At 34.6% G+C, this 20,826-nt stretch overlaps 1 protein-coding gene across 16 annotated transcripts in view; it reads right to left on the bottom strand.

The window, feature by feature from the left end:
• The window catches only part of CDC42BPA (CDC42 binding protein kinase alpha), a 322,506-nt gene that overhangs the window by 61,761 nt on the left and 239,919 nt on the right, over positions 1–20,826 (bottom strand). For 10 of the 16 annotated variants that reach the window (XR_012091165.1, XM_007988230.3, XM_037985490.2 and 7 more), the window contains 3 exons: positions 14,786–14,824; positions 7,216–7,320; positions 3,245–3,328 (listed from right to left, as the gene is read on the bottom strand). Coding sequence is in view for 15 of the 16 variants with exons in the window: in XM_007988230.3 (XP_007986421.2) it covers positions 3,245–3,328; positions 7,216–7,320; positions 14,786–14,824 (228 nt within the window). In the remaining variant the exon portion in view is untranslated. The remainder of the gene's footprint in view (positions 1–3,244; positions 3,329–7,215; positions 7,321–14,785; positions 14,825–20,826) is intronic. The other 6 variants (XM_073011467.1, XM_007988243.3, XM_073011464.1 and 3 more) reach the window with 3 other exon arrangements.

Below are 20,826 nucleotides of genomic sequence, written 5' to 3'. Positions count from 1 at the left end.
TACCCCTTTATATCAACCTGAAGACAACCCGGCTGAAGCCCTCTGGTTTCCTATTCCAGTCTTTCTCTTAACCGGTCTGTGTACAATTTCTTCTTCTATAGGCCTCATGTCTTTCTCTTTCCTGGCCCCCTTCCTTGTTCTGGTAGAACTAATTAAGTTTCCTTAGAAAGTGGCACATGGGTGATACATTTTTTTGAGCTCTGGAATTTCTCAAAATGCAGTTTTTTCCCCTGACACTTGATGGGACGTTTGACAGGGAATCAAAAATCCTAGCTTGAAATCATTTTACCTTCTAACTATTCTTTTCATTTTGCTTTGGATAAGTACGTCATTTCAATTCCTGAATATTTGGATGTGATTTTTTTTTTTTCCATCTCCTTAAAGGTTTAAAAAGTTCTATCTTTGGTATCTTGAAAACTCACACAACGATGTGACTGGGGACAGGTATTTGCCACCCACTAGTGCTAGTAGGCACTGATGGAAGTCTGCAATCTGGAAACACATTTTTCAGTTACAGGAAAAAGTCTTTTACTTACTTGATAATTTCCTTCCTTTTCTTTTTTCTGTTTTCCTTTCCAGGAACTTCTATTTGTTGGATATTGATTTCTGCTATTTTCTTTTCCTAATTTCTACCTGATTTTTTGCAGTATTTTCTAAGAGAATTCTCAAATGTATCTTTTCTCACCTACTGAATTTAAAAAATATTTATCACATTTTCTTTGAGACTTCTTATTCTCATATTGCGCTGTTTCTTTCTGCTTTTTGCATTGTCCCTTTTTCCTTCAACGAAAACAGGAAATATTTGTTCGTTTTGATCTTTTTCTTTTTTTTTTTTGAGACAGGGTCTCACCATGTCGCTGAGGCTGGAGCTTAGTGGTGCAATCTCAGCTCACTGCAGCCTTGACCTCCCAGGCTCAAGCGATCCTCCCTCCTCAGCCCCCAAGTAGCTGGCACTACAGGTGCACACCACCATCCCCGGCTAATTTTTGTATTTTTCATATAGACAGTGTTTTGCCATGCTGCCCCGGTGGGTCTTGAACTCCTGGGCTCAAGCGATCAGTCCACCTAAGCCTCCCAAAATGCTGGCATTACAGGTGTGAGCCACTATGTATCCCTGATCTTTTTCTTTTGTTAGATAATTTTGAAATGTCTACTGACTCTTGGGAATCTTAACGTTTACAACAGTCAGTAAAAAAGCTAAAGAGATTTTGTGTATATCTATGTATACACATGTGAGAGCAAACATATGATGTGCTTGTTAAGAAGGGACCTAGCCATCTCACTAGGAAGCCCCAAATGACATTATCAATAGGTCTTTTCTGGGTCATTCAGTGGACCCAAGAATCCACTGATATCCTCTGAGCAGAGTGGGGAGGAAGAGGCTATAGTCCCAACAGTCAGTATTCTGGGAGCTAAGCAGAGGAAAGGCTTTCAGGTCTCGCCATTCAGTACATGGACTTTTGACAAATCCCATTATTTGTGGTTTCACACTTCTTTCTCTCACCAACCAGTGAGCCTGGTGCCCCTAAATTGTGGTCTTGTGGTCTCTTTGGTTTAATTACTTCACAAAATTAACATATTGCTGAATTGGGGTGGTTGTCTGGTTTTCAGAGCTGGTATAATACTTTATGTGGACTTTGAATCAATTCTCTAATTTATTCTAGACTCCCACTTCATTCTTGCCTCTCAAACTACTTGGTGTCTTATCATTTTGGTTGTCTGAAGCTTGTTCCCTAGTACATTGCTCGGGAAGGGGTGTGGGAACAGATTTCCTGAGCTCTTACATGTTCTTAATAGTTTTCTGTGGCCTTCATTTTTGGAGGATGCTTCATTATCCTTAAAATATTAAATCCTTAAAAATCTTTGACTTGTACTTTCCTTGGGTATCTTAAATGTGTTATTCCACTGCTGTTGTTTTTAGCATACTGCTACTATGAAAAAATCTGATGATAATCTCATTTTCTTTCCCCTTTAAGTGACATATTTTTTGCCTGAATGCCCAATACTTTTCCTTTTATTTATAAGCCATTAGTTTACTAGAATATTTTCTTTTGACTGGGTTGTCATATATCTTGTTTCCTGTTTTTCATCTTATCTGCCATCCTACTAACTTGTTTTTCTGTGATATCCATTTTGCCCCTTCTACTATTAAAGTCATCTATTTAGTTATTTCAGCAGTTCTGTTTTCATGTCAAGTATTCCCAATTTATTTTTCTTCCTAACTACCTTACCCTGCCTCATGTTACCAACATACTTCTTATCTCTTTAAGGTTATTTTTAATGTTTATTTTAAATTCCTGTTCTATCTGGCCTTAAAATTTTGCTTTATCTGGGCACAGGTTATTTCAGTTTGTCTTTCTTCTATATCAGTTATATTTTTTGTATATTTTTTCAGGTTCATTGACCTCTCTCTCTCATTTTGTGGTTTATCCAAGGTTTATGTTCTGGAGAGGGAGATCATTCAGTTTTCCAATTTCTGGAATTTCTTTGTAGGAGCTTGAGACAAGCAACTACATCTTCTCATTCTACCAAATGTAATACTTCAGTCATATTTATGTCAAATAGAGTGGGGAAAAAAAGTCCACTTGAATTTTTCACTAAATGTTTTTCTTTCTCAGTGGTTTACTGACTTCAGTCTCAGATTCTTCCACAAGCGGCCTCAACTTAATGCCTTACTGAGGCTTATACTGCTTAGAGGAAGCGCTACTTATTATAACGACTTCAAAACATTGAATTTAAGAAGATGAGGCCGGGTGCAGTGGCTCAAGCCTGTAATCCCAGCACTTTGGGAGGCCGAGACGGGCAGATCATGAGGTTAGGAGATCGAGACCATCCTGGCTAACACGGTGAAACCCCGTCTCTACTAAAAAATACAAAAAACTAGCCGGGCGAGATGGTGGGCGCCTGTAGTCCCAGCTACTCGGGAGGCTGAGGCAGGAGAATAGCCTAAACCCGGGAGGCGGAGCTTGCAGTGAGCTGAGATCTGGCCACTGCACTCCAGTCTGGGCGACAGAGTGAGACTCCATCTCAGAAAAAAAAAAAAAGAAGAAAATGAAAAAGTGCTGTACCCTCTCCCTGCCTTTCCTATTGGTGATTATTTGCATTCACACAGAATTTATAAGTTTTTCTGTTTGTAACTTTGAAGAAATAATATCAAAAAAATCACAGCAAATGCATAGAGCAGATAAAATTCATTTTTTTTTGGAACACACTATGCTTATAACTTTATAACTAGATTGAGTACCTTAAGTGGAAAGCCAGTTGAACCAGGACATCCTTTTTTCCTTAAGGTTGGTGTGTGAACTGGAAGTGGAGTGGAGTCTACAGTCTGAACCCAGGAGCAAAAAAGGAAATAAATGTCATGAAACACTCCATTAATTTCAAATATAACTAGAAAGAAGCCAAAATAAATAAAACCAAACAAAACATCGATAAGGTAAAAAGTTCTACTAATTAATAATAAAGAAAACCTCAGTAAAGCTAAAATTCTCATAGTGCTGATAATTTGAATCTCTACCTGCAATATCTACAAATGAAATATTTGTTCAATTAGTAAGTTACTTCAGTCTGGAAATACAAAAATAAATCATTTGGATCAAATGATCCAAATAAAAAAAGCCATAGCATGTGGCCTACACAAATATGAGGATATTTTTACATTCATCTGAATTTGCCATATTAATTCTAAAAAGTGTCTGAAAATGATTTATAATAAAATATTTAGAAGATTCTTTTAACTACTCAACTTTCATACACAGAACATATATTACATATATAGAACACAGCTCTGGATGTGAATACATAGACAGATAAGAGACTGACACTGGGATTTTTGTGCAGAAATTAATTTCCAAAGAAGGGAATTATTTAATTTTATTGGAATTATTTAATATTATTGGAATTCTGACCTTAATACAAATTTAGTCACATACCGTATCTTTCTTAGGTAGCTATGTAAAATATGGTCTTCTTTTATGGGATTTTATTGTAAGCTATTTCTTTGAAAAAAACCAATAATTTCACTGGATGTTATTATGGGGATAAAAGAGCCACTGCTTAATCAGCAAAGTAGTTTAAAAACAAAACAAAACAAAACAAAACATGGAAAGTAACTTCCTTTCAGGATGCCAAGCAAAAAAATAAAAGGAAAAAGCCAGTCTTTGTATAAAGTACAGAATATTTTAAAATATTACAAGAAAAATGGATGGTCCTTTCTTTGCTGTTACTATACAACCTCGTCTTTGTTGTTACTATACAACAATCTATCTTTGTTGTTACCATACAACCTCCAAAAACAGAATATTTTATATGCACTATAGCCTTAAAACAAAATTCAGTCGAGTTTCTCAGTTTTCTGTTTGTGAGTTTAGCTCTAATTTAGATTTTATTTACTTTTAAATAGCTCAAAAAGTTTTAAACCAAACTTATAATTTAACATTTGAAGAGATAAATATGAAAGATAAAAGAGAAGAATGCTGAAAATCTATGTAAGTTAATAAAAAAACAATAGGAAACAAATTTGTCAAATTTACATAGAAAGTTCAAAGGTTATTAGAATTAAAAAGAATTAAGCAAGGGTGCTGGATACAAGATCTACAGAGTTTATAAAGACAAGGCAATGCACAGTAAGAAAATGTATTTAAAAAGAATCCCATTCACCATAGAAACAAAAAATTTAAAGTACTTAGGAACAAATCTAACAAGCAATATGAAATACACTGAAAATAATGAAACTTTATTGAAGGATATAAGAGAATCCCTAATATGTATACTATGTTCATAGATGGAATACTCAGTATCATGAAAGATGTCAATTCTCCTCAAATAGATCTACAAATTAATGTAATTCCAATCAAAAGCCCCATGTGAAACTTGACAAGTTGACCTTAAAAGTAATATGAAAAACTAAAAGGTCAAGAAGAAAAGGAAGAAGAAAGTAAGTGGGATGGCTCACCATACCAGGCATCAGGAATTATTTTAGAGTGAAAATAATTGTAATTAAGACAATTTACTGTCAATGCAGGAGTAATCAAAAGAACAATGCAAAAGAATTGAGAGTATTCAAACAGATACATGCATATAATGCAGAAACAGACATTACAAATCGATGGGAAATATAGCAGGGTCACGTGTTCATATGGGAAAAAGACATTAGAAGCCCATTTCCCATTATACATAGCAATATATATCAGTTTGATTAAGGTCCTAAACAAGTAAAAGCAAAATTTAAAAACTTTTAGAAGAAAATATAGAAGAAAATCTTTATAATTTCTGCAAAGAGAAGAACTGCTTTAAAAAGACATAAAAAGCAGAAGTCGTAAAGAAAAAGACTGATAAATCTGACTATTTTAAAATCAAAACTTTTGCAAGACAAAAAGACACCACAAATAAAATTTTAAAATAAGCCACAGACTGGGAGAAAATATTTGCAATGCATATAGTTAGCAAAGAATTAGTATCTAGAGTATATAATGAACACAAAAAGCTATAGGAAAAATGATTCAATAGAATAACAAAGGACACAAACGGGCAAATCATCAGTGGTCAATAAACATACAAAAAGATGCTGAATAACACTAGAAAACAGATGCAAGGTAAAACAAAACTGATACTTCATATCCATCAAGCTGGCAAAAATTAATGTGTGACAGTGAGGTGAGGTGAGGATGTGGGGAAATGGAGAACTCACACACATTGCTGGGGGAGTGAAAATTGGTCCAACCACTGTGGAAAACAATTTGGTAAGAACCAGTTGAACTTGAAAATACATACAACATACAACTCAGTAATTCCACTAAGTATATATGCCAAACAAACTGCACATTTGCAAAAACAGATATGAGGATATTCACTTCAGCACTGATAACAACGAGAAACTGGAAAAACCAAAATATCCAACTATAGCAGAAAGGATAAATAGTTGTGATATATGCCACAGTTATAATGAATGAACTAAATGAACACATATCTGTAGGAATAAACCTGAAAAGCAGACTTTTGAATGAAAAAAGTTACAAAAGGATACAGGTAATACTTATGTAAATTATAAACACATAATAAGCACTACTATATGTCATTTAGGGATACAAATGAAATAAACATGTAAAACCAAGAAAGGGAAGATGCACATCAGTTTTAGGATATTTAGATATGTCTGGGAAAGAAGAGTGGGGAATGGTATACACGAGGATGTTTCAACTGTTTCTGAAATATATTTTCTTTGAATAAAAATCTAAAAAACAATTAAGCAAAATTTTCATATCTGTTTAATCTGTGGGTGATACATGGGTGTTTATATTCTCTGAATGCTTGAAATATTTTATCATTAAAACAAAAATGTATAATCTCAAAATATTAAAACAATTATAACTAAAAACACAAGAGGGTCTCATTAACCAGTCTGGGGGAGTCTATCACAGAGTCAGAAAAACAAGTCAGAACTTGACCACAATCTCACACTTTGCTTCAGACAGCTCTTCAGATTGGACTATCTGCTTCTATTGGAATGCTAGACACAGCTCTGGAGATTTAAAAAAAAGGAAAGCAAAGGAGCTTTGTCTGAATCGTGATGCTGAATGAAGAACCAGTTGAATCTTAAGGTAGGATGGCATGGACTGAGGTACAACATTCTTTGGACTTGTGGAAGAAATGATCTCTGATGAGAAAATTGGCCTATTGGCTATTTAAAACCATTGATTGACATTTAGTGTAAACACAGCACTGTTTTTTGCAGTACGAAATGCCAGGATTTAGTTGACTGTTACCAATTTAGCAGTTAGAATGAACTATTCAGTTGCCAGAAGTGGCTATTTTATTTTTCAGCTCTACTTATGATGTAACAGGTTAGTTATATCATGACTTATTACATTTATTAGAAGAATTAAAATATGAGAATGGCACCTGCATTGCCATTTGCCTAGAGTTTCTAATAATTCAAAAATTTACATAATTAATCTTCTGTTCTACACAGTTCTCTAATTAAAGACCATCTTTCTAGTTAGTTTTGTCTATTTCAGGTTGACTATTTGAGGACAATGTGCTCTTTAGTTTTTTACTTCTACCTACATTATCAGTTAAACGTAATTATCTCCAACAGACTGTAACTTATTACATAATATATTTGGTTAAGAGGAGAGAGACAGACTTCTTTTATTCAATTCCCTCTTTCCTGACACAAGTGAAAAGTTGGGGAGCAGGGCTGCTCCAATGAGGCACCTTAACTGGCTCAGCTTCACTAGATGTGGAAGGAGATGTGGACCGTGACTGGATGTGAAACTTGACGCTCGGGTTCCATACATATGTGTTCTCAACGGGATCAGTCTAGGAAAATAAGTCGGGAAAAACAAAAACCCAAAAAATCACTTTGAAACAATGTGCAGCTCTTAGCAAATTTCTGTAAGGCATGATTACGACAACATTTCTTGAGAAAGGAGGATAACAAACTTTAGTTTGAATATTTATCATTATACAGAAGCATAACCACTAGCTCTAATGTAAACAAGGATTGACACAATAGTTAACCAAAGGCTCCTCCCTGATCTTCACTGTTGATCTCTTACTTTGAGCACTGGTCCTACTGCACATTCATTCTACGTTGGTATTCCACATGGAACTTTTTATTTCACGAAACGAATCATACATGTGAAATCAATGTGGAGTACTTAATAGAGATACATACTGCAGATTAAAGATAATTTTGTCCTTGATAAGAATGAAGTTTGGTCTTTTACTACTCATCAATTGAAAGTAAAAAAACCCTAACCTATCAGTTTTGTGCAGGACACTAAAGGAAGTCTTCCCTTTATTTTGCACCAGTAGAAAAATCAGCACTTATATTCAGTCTCATCCTTTTAAACCCAAGTATTTTTAGAAATTAAAAATGCTTTGGGTTAAAATTTAGCATAAAAGATCTTATGAAGCATACTGATTGACCAGTCAGTTTGGCAAGTTTCATAGTTACTAGGATTGAGTTTTTAAAATGATAGGACAATGAAGACAATTTGGAAAAGTGGTTCAGGAATTTATTCTGAATATGTTGTACAACAAAACAATGCTTAGATCAGAGGTCACAAATCACAAGAACAGCATCAGTTTAAGAATTCAAACATGAACTTATAATTATTTTCCTTTGTTCTTACTGTGGCTATATCTTAGAGGGAAGACATGATGATAATGTACCCCTTAGAAATGTCACTGCTGAAAGATTCAGGTGCAGTTGAGACTGCTGGCAAAGTAGAACTATTAAAACAATGAATTAAAATATAATGCCCTGTACTCAAAACTAAGTGAAAAGCAAAATTTCTTTAAAATTCTGGGTTGAATGATAAATAATTGAGAATAGAAATACTTGGAAAAGAAGGTTCCCCTAGAAATTAACTTCATAGATTTGTTTTTAGTTCAAAAGAACTCTGGGCATGTGGCTTCAATCTCTAAGGGCACAAATTGTTTTCTCAAGTTGGGGATATTTTCCTATTGATAATTATGTAGAACGCTGTTATCCATGTATGATATGTTGCATATGTTAAAAACAGTCAACTTTTGTTCAATGTGGAGAATTTTAAAAATCTGGCAAGTGTATGGGAAGAACAGGCTAGCAGGCTGGGAAACACCATTGTAGCCCTCCATTGGTGCCCACTACGGCCTTCCTGGGTGGTGGACATGGAAAGGTATTCTGGTAACCACAAAGCCACTGTCAGGCCATAAACTTTCAGCTAGTGGATTTGGGAAAAGTAGGGAGAAGAAGGGTCTCAGTGAAGGCATTAGGGGTCTTGGAGCAGCAACCATTTACCAACTGCTAGGATACTCAATATTTTAAAAAGTGGCACCACTGAACTAAAGCTTACCAGCTGAATATCAGCTCTGTACGTGTGATGTGGCTGATTTCATGAAACTAGTATGCCTTGTGAAGTTGGAGAGCCAGGCCTGTATCCCATCTCTTGAGTCCAAATTCAGCACTATTTCTGTTCTACCAGAGGCATCTCCACAGCAGAGTAATTTACTCAAAGTAATTTAATAATCAAGGAGGCTAAGTAATATTAGCTCCTTTCCTGATAGTAAATTTTGACCAGGAAAAGAAAAAGTGGAAGAAAATGTGACTCAAGACACAGTTTGCCCAGTTTACAATTTTATTCAGGGACAGCCATGGAGAAAGTAATCAGTTTAGATTATAAATATGAAATCTGACCCTGAGTTGGGAATACGGCAGAAATGTCTTTCAGTTTCTAACAGTCTCCTCCTCCTAGTTTTCATAAGATTATATACATTGCAAGGACAATTAGGAGTCCATGGAGAGGGGCTTCAGTTAAAATGGAATTGAGAAGCAAAGCAGAATTGATACATTTTATACCAGTGAGAACTTAAAACTGACTGAAATATCAATTCAGGAAGTTTTAAGGTATCTAACTAGGGGACATTCTATGTGTAAAAAAACCGGGCCATCTTAGGAAAATTTAAAAGTTTCTGACTTGTTGCAAAAGGCTTTAGCCCCACAGCCTGACTGAAAGACATAAAATGAAAAGTTCCTGTGTGAAAGGTAATGCTGTGTATATGTGAATAGCTGATATAACGGCTTTGTATATCTGGGTTTGATTATTTCAAAAACTCTTTAAAAATGGGAAAGGCCAAGTGTTTGCTGTTTCCAAAAGCACAGGTTGAAATTTTACAGCAGGTCTGCTCTTTGAGCTGTTTAAACACATGCTGACAGAAGTTGGGCATACTGTCTTATACTTTCTCACATTAAAATTAGAAAACACTGCCTTATGCCATTTTGTCAGTATACGGTCTAATGGAAGGTTATATCATGAAATCAGCAAACCTAAAAAGCAGTGCTTTCTCTAGCCCCAGAGCAGGTTGTTAAAACACTTACCAGCATGTTTGCTGATCCTATGCAAATGTGATATTATGACAGTGGGATATTGGAGACAGGAAAAATACACTATCCATTTAATTTGTGACTACACAAATTAGTAACTCTTAAATAACTCTTGAGGCTTTTAACACACACCTCTTGGCTCCTCTGTCAAGTCTTATTCTCCTAACTAGTTTTTCTCCATCAATAAAAATGAAAGATAATATGGATATGGATAGATTTAAAAGTGATTTTCTTTGCTGAATGAGGTAAAAGGTGGTTATTCAGAAACAGAAAATATTTAATTTAAATGAAAATACTTGTAATAAAGTAGAATAATGAAAATTAACATACTAGCTTTTTAGAATTGTAGAATTGTATACTCTTAAAGTAAAAATCAATTTCAGAGTTTAAACAAAATCAAGTAATTTTTCCTTTAAAAAATAGTAAAAGTAAGTGAAATTAATGAAATATTTTGAGATGGTATTAGGCATATTAAAAAGTTGAACTATGTCAATTATAGTGATAGTCGTATCTTTAATTTTAAAAACCTATGAATATAATAATTAAAATTTAAAAATTACCACTTTACTTTCAAAGTGTGTTTCTTTTAAAGACAAAGGACAACGCTTGGTAAAGATGAATAAACTCAGGGCAAAAACCATTTCAAATATCAAAAAAAAAAATGTCCAGGACTTTTAAATGAAGCTAATGCTAATAACATTAATAGATTTAAATATTTCATTTCATTTCTCGGTTACCACCAGTGTAAACAATATCTCAAAAGTGGTGTAACACTAAAAATAAGAAAAATACAAATCACTTATTTTCTTTATTCAAGTTTTAATTATTACCAACCAGAATGGAATTTTCAGGAAGTTACTAATTTTAACCACAAGTAAATGCTTACCAATGCATTTATAATTAATGGCTTATTGTATCCACTAAAAAGCAATTAATTCTATTAAACTTTCAGAATATTCAGTGAATACATGCTGGCATTTAAAGATAGCCTATGATTCAGTTTAACAATGAATTGTCAATGACTCTGATATAGTATAGCAACAAAGTAACTAATTAATACCATTAGTTATTTTATTATGAAGTATTTTAAAACCTTAAAAACAAACGTAATCATTATTAATATTATATTTTAGTCACAGAGGTTAAAATATTCTTTTTGCCATTTTTTATGTGCTAAAATAATATAGCATTAAGTATAATAACGCAGCAAAAGCTAATAAACATACAAAAATAGCAGAGATATTATAAATTCAATATAAGAAATATCTTTAAGTAAATGCAATTTTTTCTTTTTTTTTTTTTTTGGTTAGCTAATTTTCTTTTCCTAAGTAAACATACTTTAAGATGTTACTCTGACGAAGTCATTAGAAACATCTACTATACTTCAGTATCATTTTTACTTAATGCTCTGTTAAAAAAGAAGAAAAGCTGAATATTAGTGGTACTGTCCACACTGTGAAACATTTTAACGCAAAATGTTCATAATGGTCCCTGAATTTATTAGGATTTTTCTACTAAAAGATCTTCAAACGTATTTTTACAGTAGTACATTAAAAAAGGTTTTTCCTCCCCCCTCAGGATCACAGAACTGATTTTTAGATGACCCGCTTATCAAGAATTCCTCAAATTATGGACAGTATGGTTTTCCCATAAATAATAAAATTAACTAAACCCACTCATCTTGAATATGTATCAACAGGCCTTTTCTACTGCCTAAATAATTACAGATTTGTACAAGTAACAACCCTCTCATAAGAAACCTTGTTTCAAAGTAGAAAACACCAAGATTTGATATGGATTATACATGGTCAACCTACTAAAAATTAGCTTGCATTTAACAAGTTGTTTGTTATTGCTAAACATAAAACTGTAAGTTAAAAAGTCCCAGTTTCTTTTCTTTTCTTTTTCTTTTTTTTTTTTGAGACAAGGTCTTTCTCTGTTGCCCCCAATGTACGGCAGTGGCACAATCATGGGTCACTAAAACCTTGAACTCCTGAGCCGAAGAGATCCTCCTACCTCAGCCTGTAGAGTAGCTGTGAATACAGGTATGTGCCACCATGCCTGGCTAATTTTCATAAAACTTTTTTTGTAGAGGCAGGGTCTCCCTGTGTTGCCCAGGATGGTCTCAAACTCCTGGGCTCGAGCGATTATCCTGCCTCGGCCTCCCAAAGTGCTGGGATTACAGGCTTGAACTACCATGCCTGGCCAAAATCCAGTCTCTATCAATTTTCTTTATCCTTTAGCTAGAAGTATTTTGAAAACAAAGTGGAAGGTAATTTAGTATTTTGTATTTAGAACACGTATTTAGAATTTAGTATTTTGTATTTAGAACACGTATAAACTCAAATCTTCAGTGATATATTTATTGCTGTTAACTGAGCTTATGATACAAAAACAGTATTATAGAAGTACTATATCATTTGGAAAACAGTAAATACATTTTATTGCTCTAGAACAAATCCTAACAAATGACTAAAGGTTATGACCAGTAACGGTAAGCTTCCTAGTTATATATAATGCACCTTGTTTCCCTTTAAGAAAATTTATTCTCAAGTTATTTTCAATATACTGATTTGAATATTTAGTCTGGAGAATTTACACATATTCTAACAAAACAGAAGAGAAAGTTAAGCCATATGTGGGCTATAAAATTTCTGCTCCAAACTCTAAAGGAACAATCTGAAATAAGACATTCAGCGTTTCTCACTATTAATGAAAGCACTGTGGAAATCTCCCTCATCATTTCTATTTGGACATTAACAATACCATCAATAAAAACTTTTTCTTCTACTATACTTAATACTACTTATAAAGAAAAGTATTCAAACTGTAAATGAGGTTTAACAGCATACTAGAAAAAAGAATGCAAGAAACATTATTTTGTAATACTACCTCATTCATATGACATTTCATAGATATTTAATTTATTAAAATACTGCACATTTTCTTGTCTAAAACCATGGTATATAACATAAAATCTTATGCTACTGTTACAACAGAGGCCATTGTTAAGAATGGTAACTATTTGTGTCCTACTGAAATACACCGATGTCACAGGGAACACTGAGGTTCCACACTACGCCACTGAGATGCTTCTATTTAACAGCTGAGTAATTTGTAATTCTTCAAGCATCTTCACAGGCACTATTACTTTTCAGTGGCTGACTTTTTTTGTCAGATGCTTAACCAAAGAAAAACTGAAGGAGGCCAGAAAAGCAGATAACCAAGCTTATTATATCTATGTTTAAAATAATCATATGTAATTATAAGTCAATAGATTATGGTTAATTATAGTTTATTCATATCCCATAGAATAAAGACATAGAATTAAGGAGAGACCTTGTAACAGCTATTTCCCTCCACAATTTTTTTCTTATTTCAAGATTCACAAAAAATGTTCTAGGTGGCCAAGGCCCCAGAATGTCTGCAAGGCAAGTGAGACAAAATTAATCCATAATAAAATTAGAGAAACAAATCCTAAATTATAACCTTATTAAGAAAAACAAGTAGTTAAAAATTTAGTCAATTCACAGGGTGATGATTTGACCCTAATATAATTGGGCACACAACATATGGTTTTCCCTTCTAGAAGTTATGTAATATAATCAACATATATTCAGATTCATTTGATAAATCCAAATATCTAATGGTTTTAAGTCTCGACAATTTTCAAAATAATCAAGCAATCAGTTGAACTAGTAATCTTTCATAAACACAATAATTAATGAGATATCACTTGAATGCAGTTCTACTGGCCATAGTACAAGTATCCGAAATGCTTATTCATTATTAAGCAGCAATCCAAAAATATTATATATGCTATATTAGAGTTATTCAAGTTTATTTTACAACCAACCCTCCATCATACCAGAAAGACAGAACCACAGGAAGCAGGAGGCCACCCCAACTGCTTCCCATGCCTACCACAAACCAGAGAATTCCCTCATCTAGAACTTTCCGAGTCCAAGAATTCTGAATGTAAAGTGTTGATCAATTTCCATGGAGATGACCAGTGAACATTACGAACTTGTATCTATCACTGACTTTGCTTTTTAATGTTACTATTTTACATAGTATATGAAATCCCAACACTGTCAGCTACCCTGTCGCTTTTCCAATAGGGAGTATGTATGTGTGTACATGACTAGTGTTGGGATGTAGAAAAATTCCAACTCTGGGCATGTCAGAATCTTGTAGCACAGGGGTAGTGGTTGACTCATTTCAAGTTGAGACACATGGAGCTAGCATTAGTATAGGAAGATATTTACAGTTTGTTAATAATACATATATAAATAATGTTACTGATATTTTTTAAATCTTGGAATTATGTTAGAATAGAAAGGATTTATTATTAACATTATTTCCGCAGATGTAGATACATATTTTGGGAAATTCCTTCGAACTACATTAGGAAAAAACCCCAAGATTTCTCCAGAACTGATTTACATAAAATTGTAGTCAATCATTAAGATGTATAATTTATTCCAAATCATTTTTGAATTTTGTACAACATGAATTATCAAGTTTTCTTTCTACATAATTAAAATCTCTAAGAAACAATCTACATATTTGCTTACAACAGATTCTTAGGAGCTCATGTACTTTATCTCTGACTAATTTAGAAGGCATACTTTAGGATCACTTTTCCCTTTGATCAAAATAAAAAAGATATCTTATCATTTTAGTAGTTTGGTTGTAGTAATTTATATGAACATTCCTAAAGCTTTGCGGCCAAAGCCAAAAAATAAAAAAACACATAAAAGCAGCACAGCAACAGCAGGAGCAGCAGCACAAACATGCAATAAATGTAATAATATACCACAAAAACATTAACAGGTTCCGCAATCACAGGCAAAAGGATGAGAGAGGGGTAAAAGTGTCAGGATGGGTACATAAAGTGCAAAAGTCTCTTACACGTCTGCCTTTGCTAGCTGGAGTACAGGATGGAGAGCGCTTCAACAAAGAAAGGAGAATACAACATGTTACAAATATTTACACACATAAGACTCTCAAGGACTACTATTGTATTAACAGACAAAGTATATAAACATACACAGAAGGCCACCGTTTTGGATAGGCTGAATGTACATGTATTTTTAGGAAAACCTGGAGGATAGGATGGTAAAGAAACAGTTGTTTGGACTACGTCTAAGGTTGATAAACTTTTCACTGGCCCATGTACAGTGACCCACACAAGGCTTCATCAAGTGACAGACAATTTCTTTTCTGGAAAGGTAGGCAGTAGCAGACTGGAACAAATGAGAACAAAAAGGATCTAGTGCTCATTTAGTGCTGGGAAACATTTAATAAAATAATAAATTAGCCTGGTCTTAGACATTTACCTACTAAATTTTTACACTTTTCAAAAATGATTCTTTTAAATAACAAGGGCTAAGTTAGGATTTCAGAATTAAAGATAATATATTAAAATAAAAAGTTATTTGAACAATACTCCATCCTGACTCAACTTCAGCCGTAGTCAAAAGAGGGATTTTCACCTAACATTAAAGAATTAAGTAATTAGGAAAAAAGTAACAATTATCTCAAAATATTTTTGTGATGCTCCAGCAGCAGAGCTTCACTAATATGAAATACCTACTTCAGCAATTTCTAACATTCAATCCAACCTAACGTTTATTGTGAGCTTACAATACGTTGGATACTAAGCAGACTTCGCAAGGGACTGAAAGATAAACAAGACATGGAAGTTCACAGACTGGTAGAGAAGACATCATGCTAGCAACAATGTGACAAGTGCTATCATTGAGATACATAAAAGGTTTGTATGGGAACCTAGAGGAGAGACAGACAAGATTTTCATGGGGACCTAGATGAGGGAACTTATAGACTAGGTCTACAGGAGTTATAGAAGATTTAAGAAAAAAGTGAAAAGTTCAAGAATGAGAAACACCACCAAAAATTCAGTATTAGTGTTACAATAACTCTGGCAGATAAGTAAATAGGAACTACTATTTTTTTTTTTTTTTTTGAGACAGAGTCTCGATCTGTCACCCAGGTGGATACAGTGGTGCGATCTTGGCTCACTGCAACTTCCACCTCTCGGGTTCAAGCGATTCTCCTGCCTCAGCCTCCTGAGGAGCTGGGATCACAAGTGCGTACCACCATGCCTGGCTAATTTTTGTATTTTTAGTAGTTTCACCATGTTGGCCAGGCTGGTCTCGAACTCCTGACCTAAGTGATCCACCTGCCTCGGCCTCCCAAAGTCTGGGATTACAGGTGTGAACCCCCGTGCCCGGCCAGAACTATTATTTCTTTCCATAGGAAACTGGAATGGAAGATAACTTGAACACTGTCCTATGGAGTTAATAGTAAACCAGGATTAGAAGGCCTGGAGAGTTCTAAAGAAGTTTTTCCATTATGGAGGTTAAAGTCTCAGGTTCAAACCTAGTTACTTTTCCTCAGTTATTAATGGGAAGAATCTCTCTCATCCCTTCTTGCCCCCAAAACCAAACAATGAAACAATAAACAAATCAACTCCAACTCTTCCTCTAGCTATCAATTAATCTCTCTCTGCTTCCTTAATAATCATAACATTTATTATGTGCAGAGTATATGCAGATCCTTTTCAAAATTCTTTACATATATGAATTATTTTAATTCTCACAGAAACCCTGTAAGGTAGGAGTTATGATCCTAATTTTAAAGATGAAGGCGGATCAACTTGCCTAAGGCTATAAAACTATTAAGTGGTAGGGCCAGGATTCAAACTTCCTCAGCCAGACTTCTGAAAAATGGTATACAATCGCTGTCTGTACTTTCTAAACTTCCAATTAATTTCTAATACAGTGCAATTCAGATTCCGCTTTGATCTGATATTCAGCAGGTCAGTATTTCCGGTTTGTCCTATCTGACCAGCCACCTCTGCCATACCATCACACTGACCATTCTCCTCCTTAATATTCTCCACTCCTCTAGTTTTTCTGACAGGTACTTTCCTGAGTAACAGCATACTTCTCAACTATTGCTCTTTCTTCGCTTTTGTGGAGTCCTATTCCTTCACCCTTTCTTCAATGGAGATTCCAGGTTTCTGTCCTTGGCTCACTGCTACAACCTGTCCCTTGGGGAATCTCATCCACTTTCAACTCTGATTATTTCCAAATCTCTGTTGCCAGTTCACTCCTCTTCCTTAAACTCCTGACGCATATATTAAGTATCTGACTGTCTGCTAGACATCTCCAACTGGATGTCCCTTAGGAATCTCAAACTTAACTTGTCCAAAATGAAGCTGTCACTTTTCCCTTCTGTTAAATCTTTTAATAATTATTACATATGGGACTGCTTAAACCTAAGCTCCGTAATATGAAGTATAAAGTTGAGAAACACAGACCCTCATTCTGGCCTTTGCCAGTGTCTTCATACTCATTTCTCAATCCCTTCCTCATCCTTTTTGTTTGCCAAGCAAGGGACAATTCAAACTAAATTGAAATCTCCCTCTGCCCACAACCCCGTAACTCCCTGCTCCCACTCCCCACAAGTTTGCTCTGCCTGTCTAGAATATAATCCTCGTATGTAGTTCTTTTATGATTTTGCTGAACATACTCATCTGTGAAGACCCAGCTCAGGCATTATTTCCTTTAGTAAGCTTTTCTGGATCCTCCTGGGTTCAATCCGAAATCTCTCTTCTTTGTATTCCCATGATATACAATCTTTATCTTTTATTACTGTATTTCCCACATGGTGTTATAGTTATCTGGTTATATATTTGTCTTTCCCATTAGACTGTCAGGGCAGGATATATTGTATTATGCTTAAGGGCAGGAAATATTATATTATGCTTAGCATAAGCCTTTAAACTTAAAAATTCTCAATAAATATTGAATGAATCCTTCTGAACGTCCATGGTACTCATGGCATTTATTGCTAGGTATTTCTCATGGCATTTATTGCTTTCCATATTGCATAGTACATAACTGTATAATTATTTTTCTAATTATAAAATAAGCATTTTGAGGTCTGTTTCCACATCTGCTTTGTCTTTGTATCCATTATGCCCAGTATATTACTACCCATGTAAAAAGTGCTAAAATGTTTAACATTAAAAAAAAAAAAACTTTTTTGGCTATCTCTACTTCTAAGACTAGATTCTGGATTGTGCTAAAACCATGAAAAAGAGTATGACTATCTCAAAATAAATATATTATCACTACACTAAAACAAGTTAAAATGTATCCTGAAACTATCTTTGAAAATGAAGGACAACACATTTTCTAAGCTAATATCATTTAAAGCTAATAATGATACTATCACCACAGCAATGATTTCTTACCAAAGTGTTTACCTAGAAATTGTCTAATTTTTATGTTTTCAACAGAAAAAGTGAGTTAGAGGAAAACACACCCACACACTTTCTCCCTCATATATACCTACACACACTGTGGTTTTTTATAAACCCTGAAATTGAATTCATGGCAAACACTGTAAACCAACACCTTGTCTTAACGTGCAACCAAATACCACTTTAAAACATGTATTTCATATACAGGTCTATGACTTGCCATGAAAACTTTAAGACTGAATATGAAGGTATGCACATAAGGATAAACCAAAAGAAATAATCTCAGGAGTATATAATTTGGCTAATAATTTTTAAGGTTCAATTAATTAATCCTAGAGGTCTTATTTAATAAAATACCAAAGAAGAAATGGACTACATAATCATGTCTTTCCCTTTAGATTGTCTAAATATATTATTATATATGCAATAAAATATGTAATATATACAATTATATTCAACATAATATATTGCCTAAGTTGAGGAAAAAATGCATGTAACTTTCTGAAATATGCAATCTTCAGGTAGGGTTGTGGTGAATATGTGGATAGAACTTGTAAAAACAAGCATTGAATGAGCAAATTTCAGGAATGCCAAAGAAGCTAGGTCTGATTTTGGTCATAGGATTAAAAATCTTTAAAATGTATGTTTTAAAATTCTATTTCCTACCAATTCTCACATAGAATTGACCATCCCCCCAAGTATCGCTGAAACTATGCTGCCAAGCCTCAGATTTCTGTAACTGATTGTAACAGAATGTAAAAGAAGCTGGAAGATAAAACCATGTTAAATCAAGAGATAATTAAAGAAGTTAGAAGCCATGACTGAAATTAAATATTTTGAAGCATCTTAGTAAGATGTTATACAAGGTTAAAACCAAGTCCAGAACTCAGTCTGTCAATACTGTCAGACTACTTGCTGAATGGAAAACAATATTAGGGGGACCAGACAGTTAGGCTATAGACACTGTCTCTGTTTCTTTGTGTCTGACCTTTATATTCCAGAGCTTAATCCTTGATTTACTCTTTCATCAGTATATCAGAGCAAGACGACTCTGAAAAAGCAAGTTGAGTACATTCTCATTTGCCAGGCAAATGGACAATTTCTATTTTTGTGAACTAGGACTAAATGAACAAAGTGTAGAATTATAATTTAATCAAATTCAAAACTTACTTAGCACATATTTAATATATGACAATATGTTTCTCAAATATAAAGAGCAAGCAGCTAATTTATATGATTGTAATTAGTATTATCTATAATTTACTGAAGCCAAGCTTTTTTAGGTTCAGCTGAAAAGAAAATGAACTGAAGAAAGTATAGGAAGTTGCTACAAGCTTGGTGTGATGATCCCTGGATCTGTTACTATTGGGATGAAGGGAATAGATCGGGGAGAGAAACAGGAAAATCTAAGCAGCTGAGCTCCATTTGTTCCTCACCCTGTTTATTACCTAGAGAAAGAGGCTGCGGCTAATGTGGACTAGACAGTCCAGGATTGGGCATGTATGGTTGAAGGAAAATATGAGGGTAGAAGTGGGAATAATTTCTACAGCAGAAGGGATCTTGGTATCTCTGTTCTACTGCTTTCTTAATAGACCTTTCTCAAGAGACCACTTATCAAAGTAGTCTCAATGTCTTTTAAAATTAACTCAAACCCGGCCAGGCGCGGTGGCTCACGCCAGTAATCCCAGTACTTTGGGAGGCCGGAGTGGGTGGATCACAAGGTCAGGAGATCGAGATCATCCTGGCTAACACGGTGAAACCCTGTCTGTACTAAAAATACAAAAAGTTAGCTAGGCATGGTGGCGGGCGCCTGTGGTCCCAGCTACTTGGGAGGTTGAGGCAGGAGAATGGCGTGAACCTGGGAGGCGGAGTTTGCAGTGAGCCGAGATTGTGTCACTGCATTCCAGCCTGGGTGACAGAGCAAGACTCTGACTCAAAATAAATAAATAAATAAATAAATAAATAACTCAAACCCTTCTTTATGTGTCCTAAAGAATATTTTACATAACGATGTATCACCACACTGTCCTAATCCCCAAAGATTGAGAACTTTAAAAAAGTCACTCAAAAATGGGAGAGAAACCTAACCACTCTTAAGAACAGAAGAGTGCCATAATGGTTAAAACAACTGGATTAAATATTTTCTAAGGTTTTTCTCCTTTAAAACTCTATGATTCTACATGTAGAAAAGCCCAAATGCTTACATTCCCCCAAGTTAGAGCAGCAGAGAGTGTTGAGAATATACTCTGTTCTTCCTGGTTGCCTCCTTTCATTTTCCCAAAGGGAAGGGAATGACTGGTATTACATATATTCCTTGTCTTCAAAGCTACTCTTACACATACAAGGATTGGCCAAACAATGTGACTTAAAAAGGAAAGCATCTTGCTCTGAACATCTTCCCATTGTGCCAAAAATTCCAGCATTCATTTGAATTTTAAGTTAACAGGCAAAACATGTGGAGGAAAAATTAGAGGTGGGAACATTTTAACTTAAAACTGTATTGTTTTAAATAAAGTAACTAGACTTTTAAGAGGCCTGTGTGAAAGGGTAAAAGTAGGAGTAAAGAAGGTAACTTTGGAGGAGGAAAGGCACCGGTGGTAAAGCTCCAACAAATCAGAGGGCAGCATGAGAACACTGGGTTCCCAGAGACAGAGGGAGA

Source organism: Chlorocebus sabaeus, chromosome 25 (assembly GCF_047675955.1).
Source record: "Chlorocebus sabaeus isolate Y175 chromosome 25, mChlSab1.0.hap1, whole genome shotgun sequence".
Classification (NCBI taxonomy): domain Eukaryota; kingdom Metazoa; phylum Chordata; class Mammalia; order Primates; family Cercopithecidae; genus Chlorocebus; species Chlorocebus sabaeus.
This window is presented reverse-complemented; position numbering and strand designations above follow the sequence as displayed.